General features: G+C 40.0%; 1 protein-coding gene across 1 annotated transcript in view; it reads right to left on the reverse strand.

The window, feature by feature from the left end:
• LOC132123913 (contactin-associated protein-like 2) overlaps positions 1 to 21,423 on the reverse strand; it is a 394,838-nt gene that overhangs the window by 30,841 nt on the left and 342,574 nt on the right. The window contains exons 16-17 of the mRNA XM_059534600.1: positions 19,335 to 19,505; positions 2,799 to 3,017 (exon numbers count right to left, since the gene is read on the reverse strand). Of these exons, the coding sequence (XP_059390583.1) occupies positions 2,799 to 3,017; positions 19,335 to 19,505 (390 nt within the window). The remainder of the gene's footprint in view (positions 1 to 2,798; positions 3,018 to 19,334; positions 19,506 to 21,423) is intronic.

Genomic DNA, 21,423 nt, shown 5'->3' on the forward strand with positions numbered 1-21,423 from the left:
AGCATGAATAAGCTTGAGTGAGGAAAGAGGATTGTTATGGCGAGCTGTGAAAACTCTTTTGAAGTTCACTGCCTCCATCTCTGATGAGCCTTGAATCTGAAATTATTCTTTAATGAAACTATAATGAATTAGCATATTACATCTATTAGACCATCCTGCCCAGTGGAATATACATCTATTAGACCATCCTGCCCAGTGGAATATATATATATATATATATATATATATATATATATATATATATATATATATATATACTGATGGTTGGTGAAGATTTTACAAAAAAGTTACCTACTGTCCTGACAGGCCCATGATGCTGGCTTCCCTTTGAGAATCAATATCACCCAGATGTGCAAGCGATGAAAGAAATAAAAACAACACACAAAAATAATAATAAAATAAAATAAATAATAATGCAGTGATGAGAAAACTTAATGCATAATCAAGGCTAGGTTTAAAACAGAACAAAAAAAAAAAGAAAAGAAAATAAGTCACAAGAAGCAACTTGATGGTTGATGGTAAAGAAGCATTAAAGATACATGCAAACAGTAAATACAGACATATGCACACCGTAAACAAATGCAAACATGTTAGTGGTTGCTAAATCAAAGGTTTGCTTGTTATTTGACATGAGGTGAATGACAATAAAGAACGAGCAAGCATTTAATCCTCCTTTAAATATAACGAGACCATTATATATGCAAAACAAATTCAAATATACAAAAGCATCCATGGGTTAAAGGAAGTAAAGGGCAATCTGCTTTATCAATAAATTATGCCATGGGACTGAATGGTCTGAAAAACTGAGCACAGAGCAATTCATAAGCAGAGAAGAGGAGGCCAGACAGAGGCCTGACAGGTCTGGACAGGTCCACTCAGTGGATATAAACCAGCTCGTTTTCCCCACTGAGGGTCAGGGTCTAAAGACTGAGAGTTGCTCTCCATGAAGAGTCATGCCAACATTTTACATTTCTACTGAAACAACGGACAAGGATTAGACAACCTTTAACATTCATTTGGACTGCAAAGCTCATTCAGCTCTGTTGAGAATAAGAATGAAAATTTAATCTGCTTCATGGACAAACATGCAAATGAGATTTAGAGAGTATATGGCTTGGGACGGTGCAATATATAGAATATTAATCCATGATTTTGCTGGTTGCAGTATCCAACATACTGTCCCTTTAAAGAAATAGTTCAGCACAAAAGGAAAATTGCTGAGTGATTCTTAAAAACACAAAGCTTTTCACTTCCAAAGATGTTAACTGATGGAGTCATGTGGATTATTTTGATGTTTAAATCATATGTTTGAAAACTCATTCTGAAGGCACCCATTCACTGCAGAGGATCCATTGGTGAGCAAGTGATGCAATGATACATTCCTCCATATCTGTTCAGATGAAGAAACAAACTCATGCACGCCTTGGCTGAGTACATTTGTAGAAATTTTTCATTTCTGGGTGAACTATTTCTTTAAAGCAACAGCCATACTAGATTTTGAGCATGTGAAAATTATTTGGATTAGTTTCAAGGTCCACTATAGTAATGGTATCTAATTTAACTTAGACAAACTGCAGCTGGAGCTCGTAAACAAAATTAGGTCACAATATCCATTTCAATAATAAAAATAAATAAATAAAAAATCTAAGCTGTGCTCATATAAAATATATGATTACTGTTAAGTTATACTGATGAATAAACATAAATAATCATTCTTCCTTTAGTTAATTTAAAGAACAATTAAATGCATAGTATTTTTCTAATCACATTTTTTGGATTAATAAATTACATAGCATAGTATATTTTATTATGTCATATAATCCAATTATCAAACATTAATAATAATAATAATAATAGACCTGTGCTGTAGAATTCTGCTTTACAAAACCCAATCACTTCGATATCAATAAATACTTCTTGGAAATCCGGATTTTTTTCCTGACGTCAAGCTTTAAAAACACAAGATAGACAAGCTTTCCAAAAGCTCTCTCAAGAGAGCCACAGGGGTGCATTATCTTCCCCTGTCTTAATGAGCGTCAAAGTCATTTGTTAAAAGCAATCAAAGCACAAAATAGCACAATGAAAGCCCAAAGCCATTCTGTTCAAGAGATAATTGCCTCATGAGTGACACTGCTTTTTCACACTTTTAAAGCCATAAAATGATTCCTTGCTAATGTTAGCATAACACACGACACCACTATTAGTCACATTAACTGTTGTATCGGAGACATTTTTCAGCCATATTCAGTCAAACCAATTTTCAACTTCCTTTTCTTTACAGTGGAATTTTTCCTACTTCGGAGGCGAACAGGTTCCCCAGGTTTCCATGTCATTAAGTGCAAGTTGCAATAGCTACACCTGCATTTAGGCTGCTGACTATAAATACATTTCCACTTTCAGACACACAAGAACATTGAGCGTTGTGCGTGAGAACTGCTGATATTTCAGCAGAAACAGCGAAAGAGTGGAAAAGAGAATAATCAAAATGCAAAAGAACAGCTGAGAATGGAGAGATTCAGGGGGAATTATGTATTTTTGGAACATGATAATGAAGAAATATCCTTTTTGTATATCCTAATAAGCAACAGATCTCATTTGGGATCAGATTTTCAAGAGTTGTGCAGCCCATCAATAATATTATTATGAATGCCTACCAAAGAACAACAGTCATCCAACCTCAAACAATATAACTAAGTATTAACAGGCTTCAGTACTATAGGGGTGGGCGTATGGAAAAATTTGTTTGTCTGTAGTCCTAACCAACATACATTATATGTGGATGTACATGTGGTCCTTACCCACATAAAGCTGGCTGTAGAGCTCCAGGCGTGTGTGTCCCTGTGTAGGTGCAGGTCTGACCTCCCTGTATTTCTGGTCTAGTTGCAGAATGGCCTCTTTCGTGTTCCTCTCTGCACTGACCCGGTGCCACTGGTCATCGTTCAGCAGGGTAGGAGAGTACACGTTCAGTTCCACCGGCCCGTTTCCTACATCGAACGAAAACGACACCACCGTGGGGGCTATGAAGAGAAACAAACAGACAGAGAGACCACTCAAACTATTATAATGCCCAGCAGACCCCTGAAACTTTCACCACTGGTTATTCTGTACAAGATCATGTATAACAAAAAATAAATAAAAAAAGAATAATTGTAAAAAAATTTTGAAGCCTTTATAAAAAATATAATAGAAGAAGTTCAAACTGATTGATCAGGGTATATTTCAAAAAACAATTCAACCAAAAAAAGAAAATTTGCTAAAAATTTACACAGGCAATCAAAGATTGACCGACGAATATGGGATATCGCTTCGATAGACCAATCTACTTCGAGTGTAAACTAAACAAACCAATGCACATTGGCATGCAATTATTGCATCCAGCTGCCGCTGATCACTGCGTGAGTATAAGAAGGCAGCAGGTGCAATGCATTCCAGCTTTTCGCTTCGGAGCCGAGCGTTAGTATCGCTCTGCTCAACTGTGTCTGCTGTGAACTACGAGTTCAGCACGCTCTCGGAAGCTTCGTGTGTTGGCAAGACGGCGCTTCAGCGGCGGTCGTTCCTGTGTCGAGTGGATTGCAAACTTCAGGCTGCACTACCCCTGTCATGTTGCAAGCGGCCAATTCCCCTGTGCGCCTCAGCACTAAAAGAGCATTTCCTAAAGAGCAAATTTCTCTAAAAGAGCAAATTTCTCTAAAAGAGCTTCACGGGTGCGTCTTTGTAAAGACGACGGATCGTCCTTATAAGGATGCCGTTTCTGGGTGAGGTCGTTACCTGGCAACGGGTGATGGTCACGATCGCTGCGCCACGTGTCTGGGTGCAGCGATGGCGGTGCAGCGAAGGGGTATTCGGGAATCCCGTCGGTGGAGCGGGCAGTAGTGATGCAATTGTGTCCTAAGTCCGCCGCCTCCTGGCGTGGAGACCCGGTGCTCCCTTCCCAGGCCTGTATGCACTCGTCTGGTCTGACCGGCAGTGCCTATGTGGCTTGCGGGGAAGCTGCTTCCGCCTTACACGCTATGGCATTACTACATGTGCACCAGGCTAGGGCACTGAAGGACCTGCACAAGGGTGGTCACGATCCAGCGCTTCTGGAAGAACTCCGAACCGCCACTGACCTTGCGCTTCGAGCGACGAAGGTCACCGCGAGTTCGCTGGGTCGTGCGATGTCCACATTAGTGGTCCAGGAGCGCCATCTCTGGCTGGGTCTGGTAGACATGAGGGACACCAACAAGGTCCAGTTTCTCAATACCCCTGTGTCCCAGATCGGCCTCGTCAGCGACACGGTCGAGAACTTGGCCCAGCAAGTCTCGGCTAACCAGAACCAGACTGAGGCGATCCGACACATCCTGCCCCGGTGGGCAGCTGCTGCCTCCACCCGCCCGCCGGCCGCAGTGCCCCAGCCTGCTCATCGCCGAGGGCAGCCCCACGAAAGTCACGGAGGCAGCTCTCGTTCCTCGCAGAGAGCAGGGTGTTCGCATTCTCAACTACTTAGACGATTGGCTGATACTAGCACAGTCTCGAGATCAGTTGTGCGAGCACAGGGATGTGGTGCTCCGGCACCGGAGCCTGTTGGGCCTTCAGGTCAGCTGTGAAAAGAGCAAACTCTTGCCGTGGCAGAGGATCTCTTTTCTCGGTATGGAGTTGGATTCGGTCAAACAGACAGCAAGCCTCACAGAGGAACGTGCGCGGTCGGTGCTAGCCTGCAAACCCTCACTCCGTGGTCAGATCTTGCATTTCTCTGGGCAGGGGTGCCCCTAGAGCAGATCTCTAGGCATGCTGTGGTCTACACGGATGCCTCCACCACCGGCTGGGGGGCCACGTACAACGGGCATGCAGTCTCAGGGGTTTGGACGGGCCCGCAGCTGCAGTGGCACATCAATTGCCTAGAGTTGTTAGCAGCGCACCTTGCCTTGAACTGTCTCAAAGGTCTCTTACGAGGCAAGCATGTGCTGCTCCGAATGGACAACCCTGCGACTGTTGCATAACCGACAAGGTGGTCTGCGCTCTCGTCGCATGTTGCAACTCGCCCGCCACCTCCTCCTTTGGAGTCAGAAGGTTCTGAGGTCACTTCGTGCTGTTCACATTCCAGGCCTGCTCAGTCGTACAGCCGACGAGCTGTCTCAAGCAATGCTCCTGGGAGAATGGCGACTCTATCCCCTGACGGTCCAGCTGATTTGGAGGCAGTTCAGAGCCGCTCAGGTAGACCTGTTTGCTGCTCCAGAGACCTCTCACTGCCAGTTGTTCTACTCCCTGAGCGAGGGAACTTTTGGCACGGACGTACTGGCACACAGCTGGCCGCGGGACCTACGCAAGTATGCGTTTCCCCCAGTGAGCGTTCTCGCACAGACACTGTGCAAAGTCTGGGAGGACGAGGAGCAAGTCTTGCTAGTAGCACTGTATTGGCCCATGCGGACCTGGTTCCCCGAACTAGTGCTCCTTGCGACAGCCCCTCCTTGGCCAATTCCTCTGACGAAGGATCTACTGACTCAGAGATGGGGTACCATTTGGCACCCGCGTCCAGACCTTTGGAAACTCCATGTCTGGTCCCTGGACGGGACGCGGAGGTTCTAGGTGACCTACCCCAAGAGGTAGCGAACACCATCACTTCGGCAAGAGCACCGACTACGAGACAGTGGAACCTGTTCATCGAGTGGTGTTCTTCTCGCAGAGAAGACCCCCGAAGATGTCCGATTGCGGTCGTGCTGTCCTTTCTGCAGCAAGGGCTGGAGCGAAGGCTGTCTCCCTCCAGCCTCAAAGTCCAGGTTGCTGCTATTGCTGCGTACCATGACCCCGTGAATGGGAAGTCTTCGGGTAAGCATGACCTCGTCGTCAGGTTCCTTAGAGGGGCTAGGAGGTTAAATCCATCCCGGCCCCCCTGTATACCCTCTTGGGACCTGTCTCTAGTGCTTAAATCACTACAGCGGGGCCCATTCGAGCCTTTGCATTCAGTTGAGCTAAAGTTTCTTTCATTGAAAACTCTGCTCCTGCTTGCATTGGCCTCCATCAAGAGGGTAGGGGACCTGCATGCATTTTCGGTCGACGATTCGTGCCAAGAGTTCGGGCCGGCTGACTCCCAGGTAATCCTGAGGCCCCGGCCTGGCTACGTGCCCAAGGTTCCCACTACACCTTTCAAAGACCAAGTGGTGAACCTGCAAGCGCTGCCCCTGGAGGAGGCAGACCCAGCCCTGGCTTTGCTTTGTCCCGTCCGAGCATTAAGGTGCTACGTAGACTGGACACAAAGCTTCAGGACCTCAGACCAGCTCTTTATCTGTTACGGAGGCCGGCAGAAGGGGAGTGCCGTCTCTAAGCAGAGGATGGCCCACTGGATTGTGGATGCCATAACCCTGGCTTATCAGGCTCAGGATGTGCCCTGCCCATTCAGCTCACTCAACTAGAAGTGTTGCATCCTCCTGGGCGCTGGCTCGTGGCGCCTCGCTGACAGATATTTGGAGAGCTGCGGGCTGGGCGACCCCTAACACATTTGCTAGGTTCTATAGCTTTCGTGTAGAGCCGGTATCCTCCTGTGTTCTCACCTCAAATGGGTAGTAGCACTGGGAGGCCCCGGTTAGTGTCGGCTTGCTTAAACTGCTCCAGAGTGTCCGTACTGTAGACCCTGTTGAGATCCTCCATCACCCTAAGCAGCTGGACGCGGCGGAATGTCCGGCGCCAGACCTTCATGATGAATCCGTGAGAACCATGTAAGGATGGGTTCCATATTGAGACCTAAGCGGTACTCGTATGTGTATAGTCCACGGTATAGCCTTAGAGCCGGTGTTTCCCCGGCAGACTTCTGCCTTCCCAACAGGGTTTTTAATCACCTCAAATTTCTCTGTATACTCCTAAATGGATGCTATATGTGTATTTGCCTCCGAGACCTCCTTCCGGAAGGATGGGGCTCCCGCAGCGTCCCGGTTCCAAGCGGACTGGGTACGTTTTCCCAGTGTTATCCAATCTCACCCAGTGAGGTAGTGCTTTGACAACAGGCGGCTCGCACCCATGGCGCTTTGATAGGGATCCCATATTATGAAAGGGAACGTCTCGGTTACGTATGGTAACCCTCGTTCCCTGAAGGAGGGAACGGAGACGCCACGTCCCGTCGCCATGGTTGCTGTACCGCCGCTGAGCTGCCAATGTGCATTGACTCGTTTAGTTTACACTCGAAGTAGATTGGTCTATCGAAGCGATATCCCGTATTCGTCGGTCACCGACATGGCGTCTCCGTTCCATCCTTCAGGGAACGAGGGTTACCATATGTAACCGAGACGTTTCTTCAGTAGATTTGGAGAAATTTAGTATTACATCACTAATAAGTCCACTGCAGTGAATGGGTGCCTGTCTGAACAGCTGATAAATGCATCACAAAAACCACAAGTAATTCACACCAATCCAGTCCATCAGCTGTGTGTGTTTGTAACAAACAAATCCATCATTATTGCATCTTTAACCTCAAAATCTTCTTTCCGGCTAAAATGCCCCATAATATTGCTTTCACCAGTGAAAAAAGGTCATCTCGTCTGAATTAGAAAGAGAAACATGCACAGATCAACCACTGTTTACAAGCAAAAAAAATTCTAAACAAATATGTTGGTGGATTTTGATGTCAGGGGACAAGAGGGGATTAACTTTTTCACTGGAGGAAGCATTATTATGGATTACGGTTTTAGTATGAATTTTGGCGAGAAGCAATAGTTAAAAGTTTAAATGCCTTTGTGATGGATTTACTTCTTATGAACAGGTGGCTTCACAAGAAATTATCTGATGGACTGGAGTCGTGTGATGTTTTTATCAGCTGTTTGAATTCTCATCTCATGACGGCACCCATTCACTGCAGATGATCCACTGGTGAGCAAGTGAGGTAATGCAAAATTTCTCCAAATCTGTTCCAGTGTAGAATAAAAACACACACACACACACAAAAAAAACACACATCTATGCATGGTTTGAGGGTGATTCATTCTTATTCTTATTATTTATTTATTTTAGCAAATTTAAAATTTTGAGTGAACTATTCCTTTAATATGCATCATATTGAAACATATTGAAACATTTTATGCACTTTATAACAGTTATTTTTAACTTACATTTTAATTTGTAAGTAAAAAATTCCCTATTTTTCTATGTGTTAGATTACTTGACTACAAAATTACTTGAAATGTAATTTTGTTTAATAATTGTTTTGCAGAACAACAATCCAGTGGTGTGACTTAAAATGCAGAATTACCAAACTCGCTCAAGCACGTCATTAAAATTCCTCTTAACAGCCCTAAACTGAGTTGGAGAGTGTTTATTCACCATGCTGAATTCATTTTAAGCCACAACAGCTTTTAATGAGTCAGTGTTGCATATTCTCCTACATAAACAGTGTAGATTGACAGCTATACTCCTGTAGGAGGATATGGTATTTACGGCAGGAGAAAGGAGAAGAGGCGCGAGGTGTGTTTGAGCCCTGACTGCTGCTGTGGTATGTCATGTTTAGCCCCAAAGGGCCAGGCCTCTTGATTTAGAAACATCCTCCTGACAACAGAAGTATATCAGAGCAACAGTGCCTTCATCCAGCCTTAAGATTTTTTTTAGACTTAACACTTTTATTCAGCAAGGATGAATAATTTTTTTAAAATACTATTTTAAATATGATTTTAAATTTGTATTCATCATTTCACAATATTACTGTTTTTTACTTGGTAAACATAAGAGATTATATACTTCTCACTGATCCAAAACTTCGAAATGACAGCGTACATAAATGACTTTTATGTGTATATTTGCAGACTTAAAATACAGTGTGAGAACCTTAAGATATTCTAATTGGTCTGTTTCAAAACAGGGACTCAACTGTTTCCTTTTCTCATTGTTTCTGTTCATTTTCACAAGCCAGTATTTCAAAAGAGACCAAAATTTGTTAACACAAGTCCTATGCAAACTGCCCCCATATGCTCAGAATGTTATGTTCTGAGGTTTAGCTCCGCTGACTGACATTTCCAGAATTCAAAGCGGAACTGAGGGCTTTCACGTTTATTATAGCACCAGAGGGGTAAATATCAATTTAAAATGAGCAATATGACACACACATACTAATATATGTACTGTACAAAGCCAAGAAAAAATGAATGCCTGCCATTTAAACACTAAAATGAAATTATTTAATATTTTATTATTTTGACAAGTATGTCACAATTCACTGGGCTGACCGGCTCTGTTTGGCAGGGGTTACTATGGCTGCACAGATGCTGAAGGCAAGAACTAAATATACGATTTGCTTAGTGTCAGCAGCACAATAAGCCTGCAGCCATAGTCAGCCACTGCTATTGTCACCATCTTAGATGAAAAGCTATGAAAGTTATGAAAAGTGCTGTGATTTAATAATAAATACCTGGCAGCTGCAGGGAGACACACTTTAGGCTGGGGTTCCTGCTGCTCTCAGAAGGGGGTGCTATTTTACTGTACTACATTCTGATGCAGATGTTGCCGGAGTTAGGGACAAGTGTTCGACTGGCATCCACAGAACAACCTGTTCATCTCAAATTCTGAACAGGAGTAGGATAACTATATGGAGCCAAAAGAGTCTCAATAAAGATAAATGCACACACTACATTCACATATGCACACACAGGATTCATACATGCACACACATAATTCATAAATACAAACACAGGATGCACAAAATTCACAAATGCACACACAAAATTTAAAAAGCACAGAAGATTCACAAATGCATACAAAATTCAGAAATGCACACAAAATTCAGAAATACACACAATTCAGAAATGCAAACAACATTTACAAATGCGCTCAAGATTCACAAATGCACAGGACAAGATTCAGAAATGTATTTCTAATGCACACACACATATATCTTGATTTACAAACTGCTTGCGGTCTGTGAACTTCACTGCATTTGTGTGTGAATTTTGAGACTCCCCTGACTTGGCTCGACACACAAATGCCTTTTTTTAAACAGGGAATGATCTGCAACCAATCAGATATCTCCCTTGTTTTAGCCAATCACAGGAATGCACCCCATGTGGGGGATTGTTTACTTATAAGCCAATCAGCGAACGACTCACTTTCCTCAGCAAACGACTCACTTACCTTACGCAGCCAGCGACCCACTTTGCGCAGCCGGACACCCACTTTGCGCAGCAGGAGACTCACTTTCCGCAGCCGGAGAGTCACTTTCCTCTCGCAGCGAACGACTCACTTTCCTCATGCAGCGAACGATTCACTTTCCTCATGAGTCATTCAGCGAACGACTCACTTTCCTCTCGCAGCGAACGACTCATGTTCCTCACGCAGCGAACGATTCACTTTCCTCACGTGTCACGCAGCGAACGACTCACTTTCCTCACGCAGAGAGCAACTCACTTTCCTCAGCGAACGATTCACTTTCCTCACGCAGCGATCAACTCACTTTCCTAAGCAAACGACTCACTTTCCTCACGCAGCCGGAGACCCACTTTTCGCAGTCGGAGAGTCACTTTCCTCTCGCATCGGACCACCTACTCTCTCTTCATGTAGGGACCGAATATTATAATTAAAGAGACTTCTATATTGCATCCAAAATAATATTTATATATATTTAAATATTCAAAAAGGTGTACTTTTTTTTTTACTTTCATTAAAATATTTCAATAAAATGAAATAATTGCCTATTGCAAATTTATGAATCCATGGTTAACTTTTTTTCTGCAGTCACTGGGCTATATGTATTGAGACATTTTTAAATTTATATTTTGTAAAAAATAATAAAAAATAAACCTGAATTGTATTCTAAACATCTGTATTTTCATACAATTTCATAAATAAGTAGGCTATAATATGCTGCACCACAGACATATTGCGCTGTGTGAATGCGTTCATGTGATTGGCTTATAAGAAAACAATTCCCCACGTGGAGTGCGTTCTTGTGATTGGCTAAAAGAAGGGAGATATCTGATTGGTTGCAGATCATTCCCTGTTTAAAAAAAGGCATTTGTGTGTTGAGCCAAGTCAGGGGAGTCTCAAAATTCACACACAAATGCAGTGAAGTTCACAGACCGCAAGCAGTTTGTAAATCAAGATATATGTGTGTGTGCATCAGAAATACATTTCTGAATCTTGTCCTGTGCATTTGTGAATCTTGAGCGCATTTGTAAATGTTGTTTGCATTTCTGAATTGTGTGTGTATTTCTGAATTTTGTGTGCATTTCTGAATTTTGTATGCATTTGTGAATCTTCTGTGCTTTTTAAATTTTGTGTGTGCATTTGTAAATTTTGTGCGCATTTGTGTATCCTGTGTTTGTATTTATGAATCATGTGTGTGCATGTATGAATCCTGTGTGTGCATATGTGAATGTAGTGTGTGCATTTATCTTTATTGAGACTCTTTTGGCTCCATAACTAAGACATGGTCAGCCAGAACTCTGTGATAAATGGCCCAGTGCCAACAGAACAAAGCAATTTAAGTCAATTTTAGCTCATTTATAGGCACACAGGCTAACACAAGTAAACACAAGTTTCCCAAAATTAGACCTCTAACTTTATTAGCGGCACAGATGTTTAAATTATACCACAGCAGAGGGAAAACATATAGATTATCTTAGTTTTAACATTTAATAATTCTTCCTTTTATGATGGACTTAGTCATAGTCATAAGTCACAGTCATAGTCTAAGATTGAAATTCTAGGCCTGGGAGAGGGGTAAAAATCCACAAGTCAAATGAAAAAGTAACAAAAAATCATGATGCCATAGTAAAAGATTAAACATGACCTCCGTAAAACAGTGAGCAAAAGAAAAAAATTATATAACAAAAGAAAAATAGAAAACAAAAGTAAGAACAAAGCTCTCAGAAAACGCTCAACTGTAACAACATGCTTCCACAGAACTGTTAACTAAAAGAACTAGACAGTCATAATTGGGTTATTTCCTTCTTTGAGAATGTTGCAGACCATATGTGAGAGAGAGACAGCAAAAGACAGAGAGAGAGAGAGAGAGGGGAAGAGGGCAGGTTTGGCAGGTGTGTGGTTTGGACTAGTGCTGCTCCACCATTCCCGGCCCTGTGATCCCTGTAATTGGATTTCCTGCACTTGGCCAGCCACCAGCATTAAGAGTCCGTCACTGTTCTCGTGGAGTGTTTTCACTTGTGTGTGTGTTTGTTTATCTATGTGGATCACTCCGTTGAACACAACTGAGGGCATTCAGTGGATCGCTGCTATAGCATTCACTAGGAAAACTCAACAAGCCAAACAGCATTGCAGTAAAAAAGCGGGTTTGTGTTTATATGGATATATTAGATAGCCTGCCAAACTGGCTGAGAGTAGATCTACCAAATCAACAGCAGTCGAGGCCCAGTGCATTTCATGAATGACTTTTATGCAGATGGTGAAATTTAATTTGCATTGTACCGTGCAAGTCAGAATGAAATTCTAATGCAATAAACCAGAATTTTCTTTAAATTGGTCTTGAAATGGAGAATCAAAATATTCTTGATATTTACACATAATTAGAGGTTATTCTAAACATACTGTAATTTTCAGAAATTATTAGTTTCTACCCTTCTGAAAGGCCTGGATTTGAAATTGGGGAATCATGATGCCACTATTTCCCAAAGAATATTTTAAATCTTAATTTACCCCAAAAAATTCATTTTTGTCCATATAATATAAAATTATTTTGAAGAAGATGTAAATAAAAAAACTTATTGGAGTATGTTTTCAAAAAAATACTATTTCAGTCTTTCTACTTGAAAATGTATATTTTATTCAGTTTCATTGTTTTACCTGCTATTCTAATTATTTGTGATATGAACTAACAATTTCTGAGTGAAAATAGTTTCTACACCATTTTTTTTTTTGTAGTGTGCAATGTAAGTCAGTATAGGGTCAAACAAAACTCTGGATCCCATTCATTTTCATTGCATGGACAAACAACATTCAACAACATTTAAAAATATCTTCTATAGAAAGAAAGACAAACATTTTGAAAGACATATGGTTGAGTGTATTTATGTTTTGGGTGATCTCTTTTATCCATGTAAGTCTTATATCCTTCACTTTTCCTTCTCTTGCTCATTTTTAATGTAATCCAAAGGATATTTAGGGGTATGGACCCCATCAAAGGCTGATGGTTTTCTCATGCGTTTATTACTGCTCTTGACTCTCATGCAAGTGGTCATATGTTCTGCAGAGTCACATTGCCATTTCTCCCTCAGGCCCTGAAAGAGCCTCCACTTTATTAAAGATGCATCAAAGAGAGACTAAGGATTTTCCCACCATCTTAACCCACAGAGGATCCAAGCTATATCCACATTCAGCCAACAAAGAGCTTTGCTGTGCATAAGAAAAAGAGTAATGCTGCTTTTGGGAAGATCTAACAAGCCTGACAGCTATTTCCATGTCCATAAACTATGATGTGTAGAAATGCAGACATTTAGAAATGACCTATTACAAACACTAGAGACAAGGAGAATTGTTTTTAAATTTTTATGCAGTGAAGCTAATAAATAAATAAATAAAATCATAATTTTGGCCCAACTGAGATTTTACCATTCCAGTGTGTTAATCTGTTAATCTGTTGGAACATGAAATCTGCATCTCCATAAAGTTGGTCAGCAGCAGGAAGCATGAAGTGCTCTAAAACTTCCTGGTATACGGCTGCGTTGACCTTGGACTTTACACTGGACAAGCAACATGGATTGTGTGCCTGTCCTCTCTTCCTCCACACTCTGGGACCCTGATTTCCAAAGGAAATGCAAAATTTACTTTCATCAGAGAACATAACTTTGGACCACTCAGCAACAGTCCAGTCCTTTTTGTCTTTAGCCCAGGTGAGACGCTTCTGATGCTGTCTGTTGTTCAAGAGTGGCTTGACACAAGGAATTTGACAGCTGAAACCCATGTCTTGCATACGTCTGTGCGTAGTGGTTCTTGAAGCACTGACTCCAGCTGCAGTCCACTCTTTGTGAATCTCCCCCACATTTTTGAATGGGTTTTGTTTCACAATTCTCTCCAGGGTACGGTTATCCCTACTGCTAGTACACTTTTTTTCTACCACATCTTTTTCTTCCCTTCGCTTCTCTATTAATGTGCTTGGACACAGAGCTCTGTGAACAGCCAGCCTCTTTTGCAATGACCTTTTGTGTCTTGTCCTCCTTGTTCAAGGTGTCTATGGTTGTCTTTTGGACAACTGTCAAGTCAGCAGTCTTCCCCATGATTGTGTAGCCTACAGAACTAGACTGAGAGACCATTTAAAGGCCTTTGCAGGTGTTTTGAGTTAATTAGCTGATTAGGGTGTGGCACCAGGTGTCTTCAATATTGAACCTTTTCATAATATTCTAATTTTCTGAGATACTGAATTTGGGATTTTCCTTAGTTGTCAGTTATAATCATCAAAATTAAAATAAACATTTAAAATATATCAGCATGTGTTTAATTACTTAATATAATATACAAGTTTAACTTTTTGAATGGAATTAGTAAAATCAACTTTTTGATGTATTCTAATTATATGACCAGCACCTGTATGGTGGAAACAGGAGGGTTCCATAATTAAATGTGTTTAATTTATTTAACAAACTTACTGTACTTTATTTAACATTAACTGCTTCATTCTGTTCTCCTTCAGTTCAAGACCATCAGAACAGAGCAATTTTAAGGGCATCAGCTAAGCTACATTCACACAATATTAAAAGTTTTGTTAAATAATTCAACAAAAATAATAACATGATATTTTAGAGCAATCACTGCAATATTTAAGATAAAATGATAAAAAAAATATTCAACTTAAAACTCTAAATGATGCATAAAACTGATTTTTAAAAAGACTTTTGATTTATCAAGCTGCGCCAAATCAGAATGCAGAGGGCAGTTCATCTAGATTTATAATTGAAATCAAACTCCCACTCGACTGTAACCCGACATGGCGCCCTCCACTCATTTCATGCCCTGAGTGGATTTCACTGTGCCTCAGTTTTGAGCCGTAACTGAAGAAAACCAGGCAGGCCAAAATAAGGAAGTAGGATTAAGGAGTCAGGCATAAATCGATAAGACATAATGGAAGGCTAAAAAAAAAAAGGTGCAGAGCTTCAATTTCACAATCTGCTTCTCTGCCTACACACACACACACACACACACACACACACACACACACACACACACACACACACACACACACACACACACACACACACACACACACACACACACACACACACACACACACACACACACACAAACTTGCCCGAACACACTCTTAATCTCACACACAGGCCTGCAGCCAGGCCTGATTACTCTTCTTTTCAGGAAGGATTCATGCAGAAGGTGAATATCCAGCTTTAGAGAAAAGCTCTGGAGTGTTTACGGTGGGTGCCGCTGTAGATGACCTACCAGTGGGGTCGACAAGCTTAGACACAGAAGCTTAGACTCAGACACTGATACACACACAACAGTACACATGCACTCTTGAACTGTGTTTTTGCTCTCTTTACTTCACTGTCTGCTCTCATGGATGTAGGAATCATTGTAACTTTCTAAGTTTGACCGCTCCCAACGTTTTGGGAGATAATCATTGTATTCTAACAGCTTTGTTTTGCTTGGCTTCGGTGCAAAGTAGGAAAACAGTAGTCCGCATATGTAAAACAATGGCTTTACGACTGAATGGCAGTAGCCTGAATGAACACGCAAATGGTAAGTAGTAAATCCATCTGTGATCTTTTTAATTGTTTAAAAAAGTAAACATGCTAGATTGATGTCTTTGATCATTGCACTTAGCATAGTTGTTTTAATGCGAGAGCTCATCCCCTAAAATAGCTAGAACCCACTTGGCTTCAATTATTTAAAACTACTGTGTGAATGTTACTTCACCTAATTAATATTCATGAGACAGGATAATGAGGTTTTTAATGTGTCTTCCTCAACTCTTTAGATCAATTCTGCTCTCTCTATTCTCTATAAAACATCAGAAAAATGGTAAAGTGTGTAATTTCTGTACCACTACTAGGACCAAAGTGTATTGCAATTTCTTTCTTTCTTTCTTTCTTTTTTTCAATGGCCTGGGATAACAATATTGACTTTGGGGTGGACTACTTCTTTGGTCAGTAAGATATTTTTATTTATTCATTTATTTTTAAGAAATGAATACCTTTGTTCACCAAAGATGCATTAAATTAGTCAAAAGTGACAGAAAATACATTTATAATGTTACAGAAAGAAATAAATGTGTAATACTGAAAAAAGTATCACAGTTTCCACAAACATATGAAGCAGCACAACTTTTTTCAATGTTAATAATAAGAAATAGTTTTTGAGCATCAAATAGCATATTAAAATGATTTATAAAGGATCATGTGACTCTAATGACTAGAGCAATGAATAGAGCAGCCTTTGTGAGCATAAGAAAAAAAAAAAAACACCTTACTTCATTATATAAAACTAATACTTAGCCTAGCTCAGATAATTTGATATCAGAGGAATTAGAAGAGAAATGGTTGAGTTCATTTTCTGGCATTTGATAGCAAACTGCCCAGGTTGTGAATCTGAGGATCTGGAGATTGAGCAAAAGTCTCCACTGAATCTCACTGCTTTCTAGGAGAAATAATGAAATATTTATGTGATCTTAAATGTAATTTTTCTTTCCTACACACCAGCCAGTTCCTCTTGAGTTGAGTAAAGCCCCTGGATGAGAGCTGAATATGGAAAGGCAGCACATCTGTCATATCGAGATCCTCAGTGATCTCAAATGCCAATAACCTTCTACTCTCTGGAGGGCCGTGGCACTGCTGGGGCAAAGCAAGCAGCAATAAGCGCTAATGCTTTTCTGTTTCCTCCATATTTCGATCATGCCAGGCTCATTCAGGGTCACTTTGTATGCATCCATGCCCTGCTTGCAGCACAAACACTCAGTGCGGTCCTTTCCATGGACAGGCCTGCAGACTTTTACATGTGCTATATGCATAATGCCTGGTTGGCCGTCTCTGTCCCTGCACTCCTCCATCAAGTGATTGATGTTTTGCTGTCACCAGCCTCTGAGAAAGCACTAAGCGAGTCGCTGCTCTCTCTGGACGGTCTCACCTGAAGCTTTTTTTTCTATTTTTATTTAAAATGGAGGAAAGAGAACAAGATTTGCTTCTACTCACAGTCCAATGGAAGGGTAAAGCAGTAGGGTGTAAAAATAATGGGTTATGTATGGATTCTGGAATGTGTGTAAATGAGAGAGCAGGGAATGTGACATCCTCTGCCTCACCGTAACCCTCACGTTCCCTCGTGCCCCTGAGATGAGGACAGAGAGGCTGCAGGACGTGTGAATTTGACAAATGGAGCCACTAAGCAGCATTCCTTCCCTCCGTGTGTGTCTTCAGAGCCCTTGAGAGATACACCAATGACTGGGGAGACAGCTGGGGAACACACTCCTGGCTCAGGATTGTGTGTGTGTGTGTGTGTGTGTGTGTGTGTGTCTGTGTGTGAGGGTGTAAAAACTGAAGAAATTATTTCCTGCTACCCAGAACACAGTATTCCTAAATGCTCATCACATAAGGATAATCTGGATAAATTTATGAACCAGAGATGCACATAGAACACAACTATGAGGCACTCCACTATCTTTATATTAACTTTCTATTTATGAATACCACATTATTTGAAAATCTAAAGTTATATGTATATATATATATATAAATATATATATATATATATATATAATCTAAATATATATTATAGAATATAATAGAATATTTCAAAATCTTTACCGTATACAATATAATAATGTTTAAAGAATTATAAGTTTAGAATTATACAGTATTATAAGTTTATAATATAATATATTACAACATATAATAATATATAATATAATATAAATTAACTATTAAACTAATACCAGTATAAAGTCTATAGTTATATAAAGATAGTTTAAATAATTAAATCTAATCTTATCTAGTAAAATATATTAAAAAAATAAATGTGAAGTCAAAACAAGAACAAAACACTGAATATGACAGGAAAATACTAGAATATTTCAAAGTCAATTAATGTTATATTATAATGTAATATAAAAAAGTAAAATAAGCAAAAGTACATAGAATAGATTATTGTTATTATTCTAAATAATCTACAAAATAAAGGTCTTATTTGTCAGTACTAACTATTGTTTTAGCTCATATCTTTAATAGTTACCAAATTTGTGCTTACTGATTATTAATTATAATATAATTTCATTTGTTTTGGATGAGACAATAGATGTGTGTCATGACACTGACAGAGCAATTAGTTAATCAGAGCGACACATTCATTTTTTTATCTGATGAACACCTCAGAGAAGACATATGAGCAAAAGTATTAAGGTGTAAAAGAAATGATTAAAGTTTGTAAAATGTTTGTGTATGCATAAAAACCATTAGCTATTGTAAATGCTGAATTTGTTCTTTTCTCCTCTGGCCTTCAGTCTCTTTAACAATCGACTGGTACAGAAATGGGAGACAAAGCACATAAAAACAGCATTCAAAGATTTACACAGACAATACATTACAGAGCGAATAATCGTTCTTCAACAATGAGCCACTTCAGGAAACATGAAACACCACATTTAACACAAGATTTATCCGCAATGGTGTATTTTTGCGCTCTGTATTGCCTATTGTGCAGTAAACAGTGTGAAGGAGCAGCCAGTTCGGATTATAGGGTGAAAACGCAATCTGCATGATAGAGATTTGCCTCTTTTGCTTCTTTTTTTACACAACGAAAAAAATTAAATCCTCAGTTATGCTGCGTCAAGTATAATCTAGGCATTTTTGCGGGAAATAGGCTGTAAAATGTCAGTAAACAGACATTTATAAGCAATTATGCAGAATGTTTTAATTCGCCTGTGTTTTGTTTTTCTTAAGCTTCCATTTGTATTCAGCAGAGAACAATCAGCAGAACATATGAGGCGAATGTATTACAATCAGTGCTGCAAACAGACTTTTCTTTGTCATTTCATCATTTCTTATTCGGATATTCTGCGGTTTAAAGTTAAAATGCTTTAATGATTTTTTAATGATTTGTTTATGACAAACACACAACGTTTCACTTCACAAGATATCAATTGATGGACTGGAGTTGTGTGGATTATTTGTGGATTATTGTGATGCTTTTATCAGCTGTTTGAACTCTCATTCTGATGGCACCCATTCACTGAAGAGGATCCATTGGTGAGCAAGTGATGTACTGATAGATTTCTAAAGTGCATGCTCAGAACTTCCTTTTTTTCCAATTTCACACTACACAGCAGTAATTGCACAACCATGGGATTCAGAGAGAAGCAGGACAGACAGACAGACACAGAGAAAAGGATAAAAAAAAGGAAGAAACAAAGACAACATGAGCCAGGCTCTTACATTTCAACTCCAGACGGATGAAATCCGTGTTTCCAAGGTTTTCCAGGAACACGCCATAGGGAGCGGAGGTCTTGAAGTAAAAGGAGATATCAGCACTTGTTTCTCCTTGAAAAGTGGAGAAGTGCAGGTACGAGGATGGCGTGTTAAATGATGCCGCGTTCCAATAGCTTCCTGTAAAACAGATTAGAGAACAGGCTGAAAGTAAGTTTCAACAGTTCTGCTTCTGAACTCTGCAGTCAAGGTCCTTTTTATCCAATATCTGAACCTGAACAGCATTAAACCACCATGAAATTCACAAAAGCAAAGCTTTCGCTGACACAAAATGACTTACTGCATTGCAATTCTGCACTGTGTCCAGTCTTCAGCAGTCTCATATACTCAAAGAAATATCTGAGAAATGACCTGTATCATCAAAAAACACTTTGGAGGAAACCACCAAACATGAGGAAAACAACAATTCAATCATACAAGCCAACTCTTTTCAAAAATCTGAGTGGAGTGCACCATTCAGGGCTTTCGCTAGTTCATGCCATAACGTTGGTGAGTGGTCTGTATGTAACAGCAGTTGTCTGTAGGGGAATGGAGAGCATGTGGTGCCTTAGAATTATTTCAAAGCCAACTTGCCAACATCTTCCCTTTCCAGCAGTTCTCATGGTTTGACCCCCACCCATCTTGTAACAGAGGCACACTGAATCCCCACTTATCTGAGTGGAAGAGACAAAAATATAGTGTCATTTCTCTCTAAGATGAGAGTAGTGCATTTTTCAGGTAAGGGGGATATTTTGGGTGATAGCTGAGCTGAGGGATAAAGTGAGAGATCACTCAAAATCAAACACAAGTTTGAGGTAAGCTTATGTTTAGCTCAAATATATCCAGAGCTTGGCTGTGGACAGTTATTAGACAATCTGTGGCAGGGTTTAATGTGTGGGTGATAATATGCCAGCTCCCGTTTCTCACATTTTCTCTACATCTCCAAGTAAAATTAAAAATAACATTTGCTACACTGCATTCTTGCATATAATCCCCGATGACAAGTATGCAGTGTTTTGGATGCTAGCTTTTGTGTCATCTGTGATTCTACAGACAAAAATCAGAAATTCATGGTTAAAGAAAACAGGTAAAAAAAAATTGTATTTAAGACAATATTAGGTAACTAGTATAAACAGCAAAATTCCTCTGCTCAACCAAGTTTAGCAGAAATACCATTTTAGTCTACTACCTAAACCAGCTTTAAATTAGCTTGGAAGTTCAGCAGGGCTTGTTCATATGCACTTTCTATTTCTGATATATTTTTTTGCTCTGCTACTGGCTATATGCTAAACCACAAACACAGAGTGACAGACACAAACACATTGGCATTAATAATGACTGAGACTAGATTTATCCCTAGACATTTATTGTGACACATGTGCTTTAAATCAGAAAGCTAAACAATGTCAGCGCTCTCTGCTCTGATATCGTGCATAACACACAACTGTATGCAAAGAAGAAGTAGAGCAGAAGACAGAGAATAAAAGATCTAAGGAAGGAAAAAACAGAATGTGATGGAGAGGAACAATGTGACAAAGGACTGGAAAGATATTAGAAGATGATGTCATCTCAAGACAGATGGAAACAAAGAAACGGAGAAAGAGAGAGAGACTACACTGTAAAAAAAGATTTTTTGGATCACCAGGAACAGGTTAGCATCACTAGGATCTATAACATTCTGCATGTTTTTCCATTTATAGCCATTCAAAAAGCAGCCATGCTTTATATAAATTAGACGTGTTTAATTATATTACTGAATGAATCCTTAAATACACACTTTTAACAATGAACAAAAATATATAAAATGAAAATTCTTCCACAATTTATTCCCCTTTTGTTGTTTCAAACCTGTATGCCTGGCTTTCTTCTGTGGAGCATAAAATAGTTTTTGGTGAACTTCCCTTTTTTATAAATCAGAAGTTGTTAACTATTATTGTTATTGATTATTACTATTATTGCATCCTTAAATACACAAAAGGGGAAGTTGTGGCCTAATGGTTAGTGAGTCGGACTCGCAATCAAAGGGTTGTGAGTTCGAGTCTCAGGCCGGCAGGAATTG

This window comes from Carassius carassius, chromosome 42, assembly GCF_963082965.1.
Source record: "Carassius carassius chromosome 42, fCarCar2.1, whole genome shotgun sequence".
Classification (NCBI taxonomy): domain Eukaryota; kingdom Metazoa; phylum Chordata; class Actinopteri; order Cypriniformes; family Cyprinidae; genus Carassius; species Carassius carassius.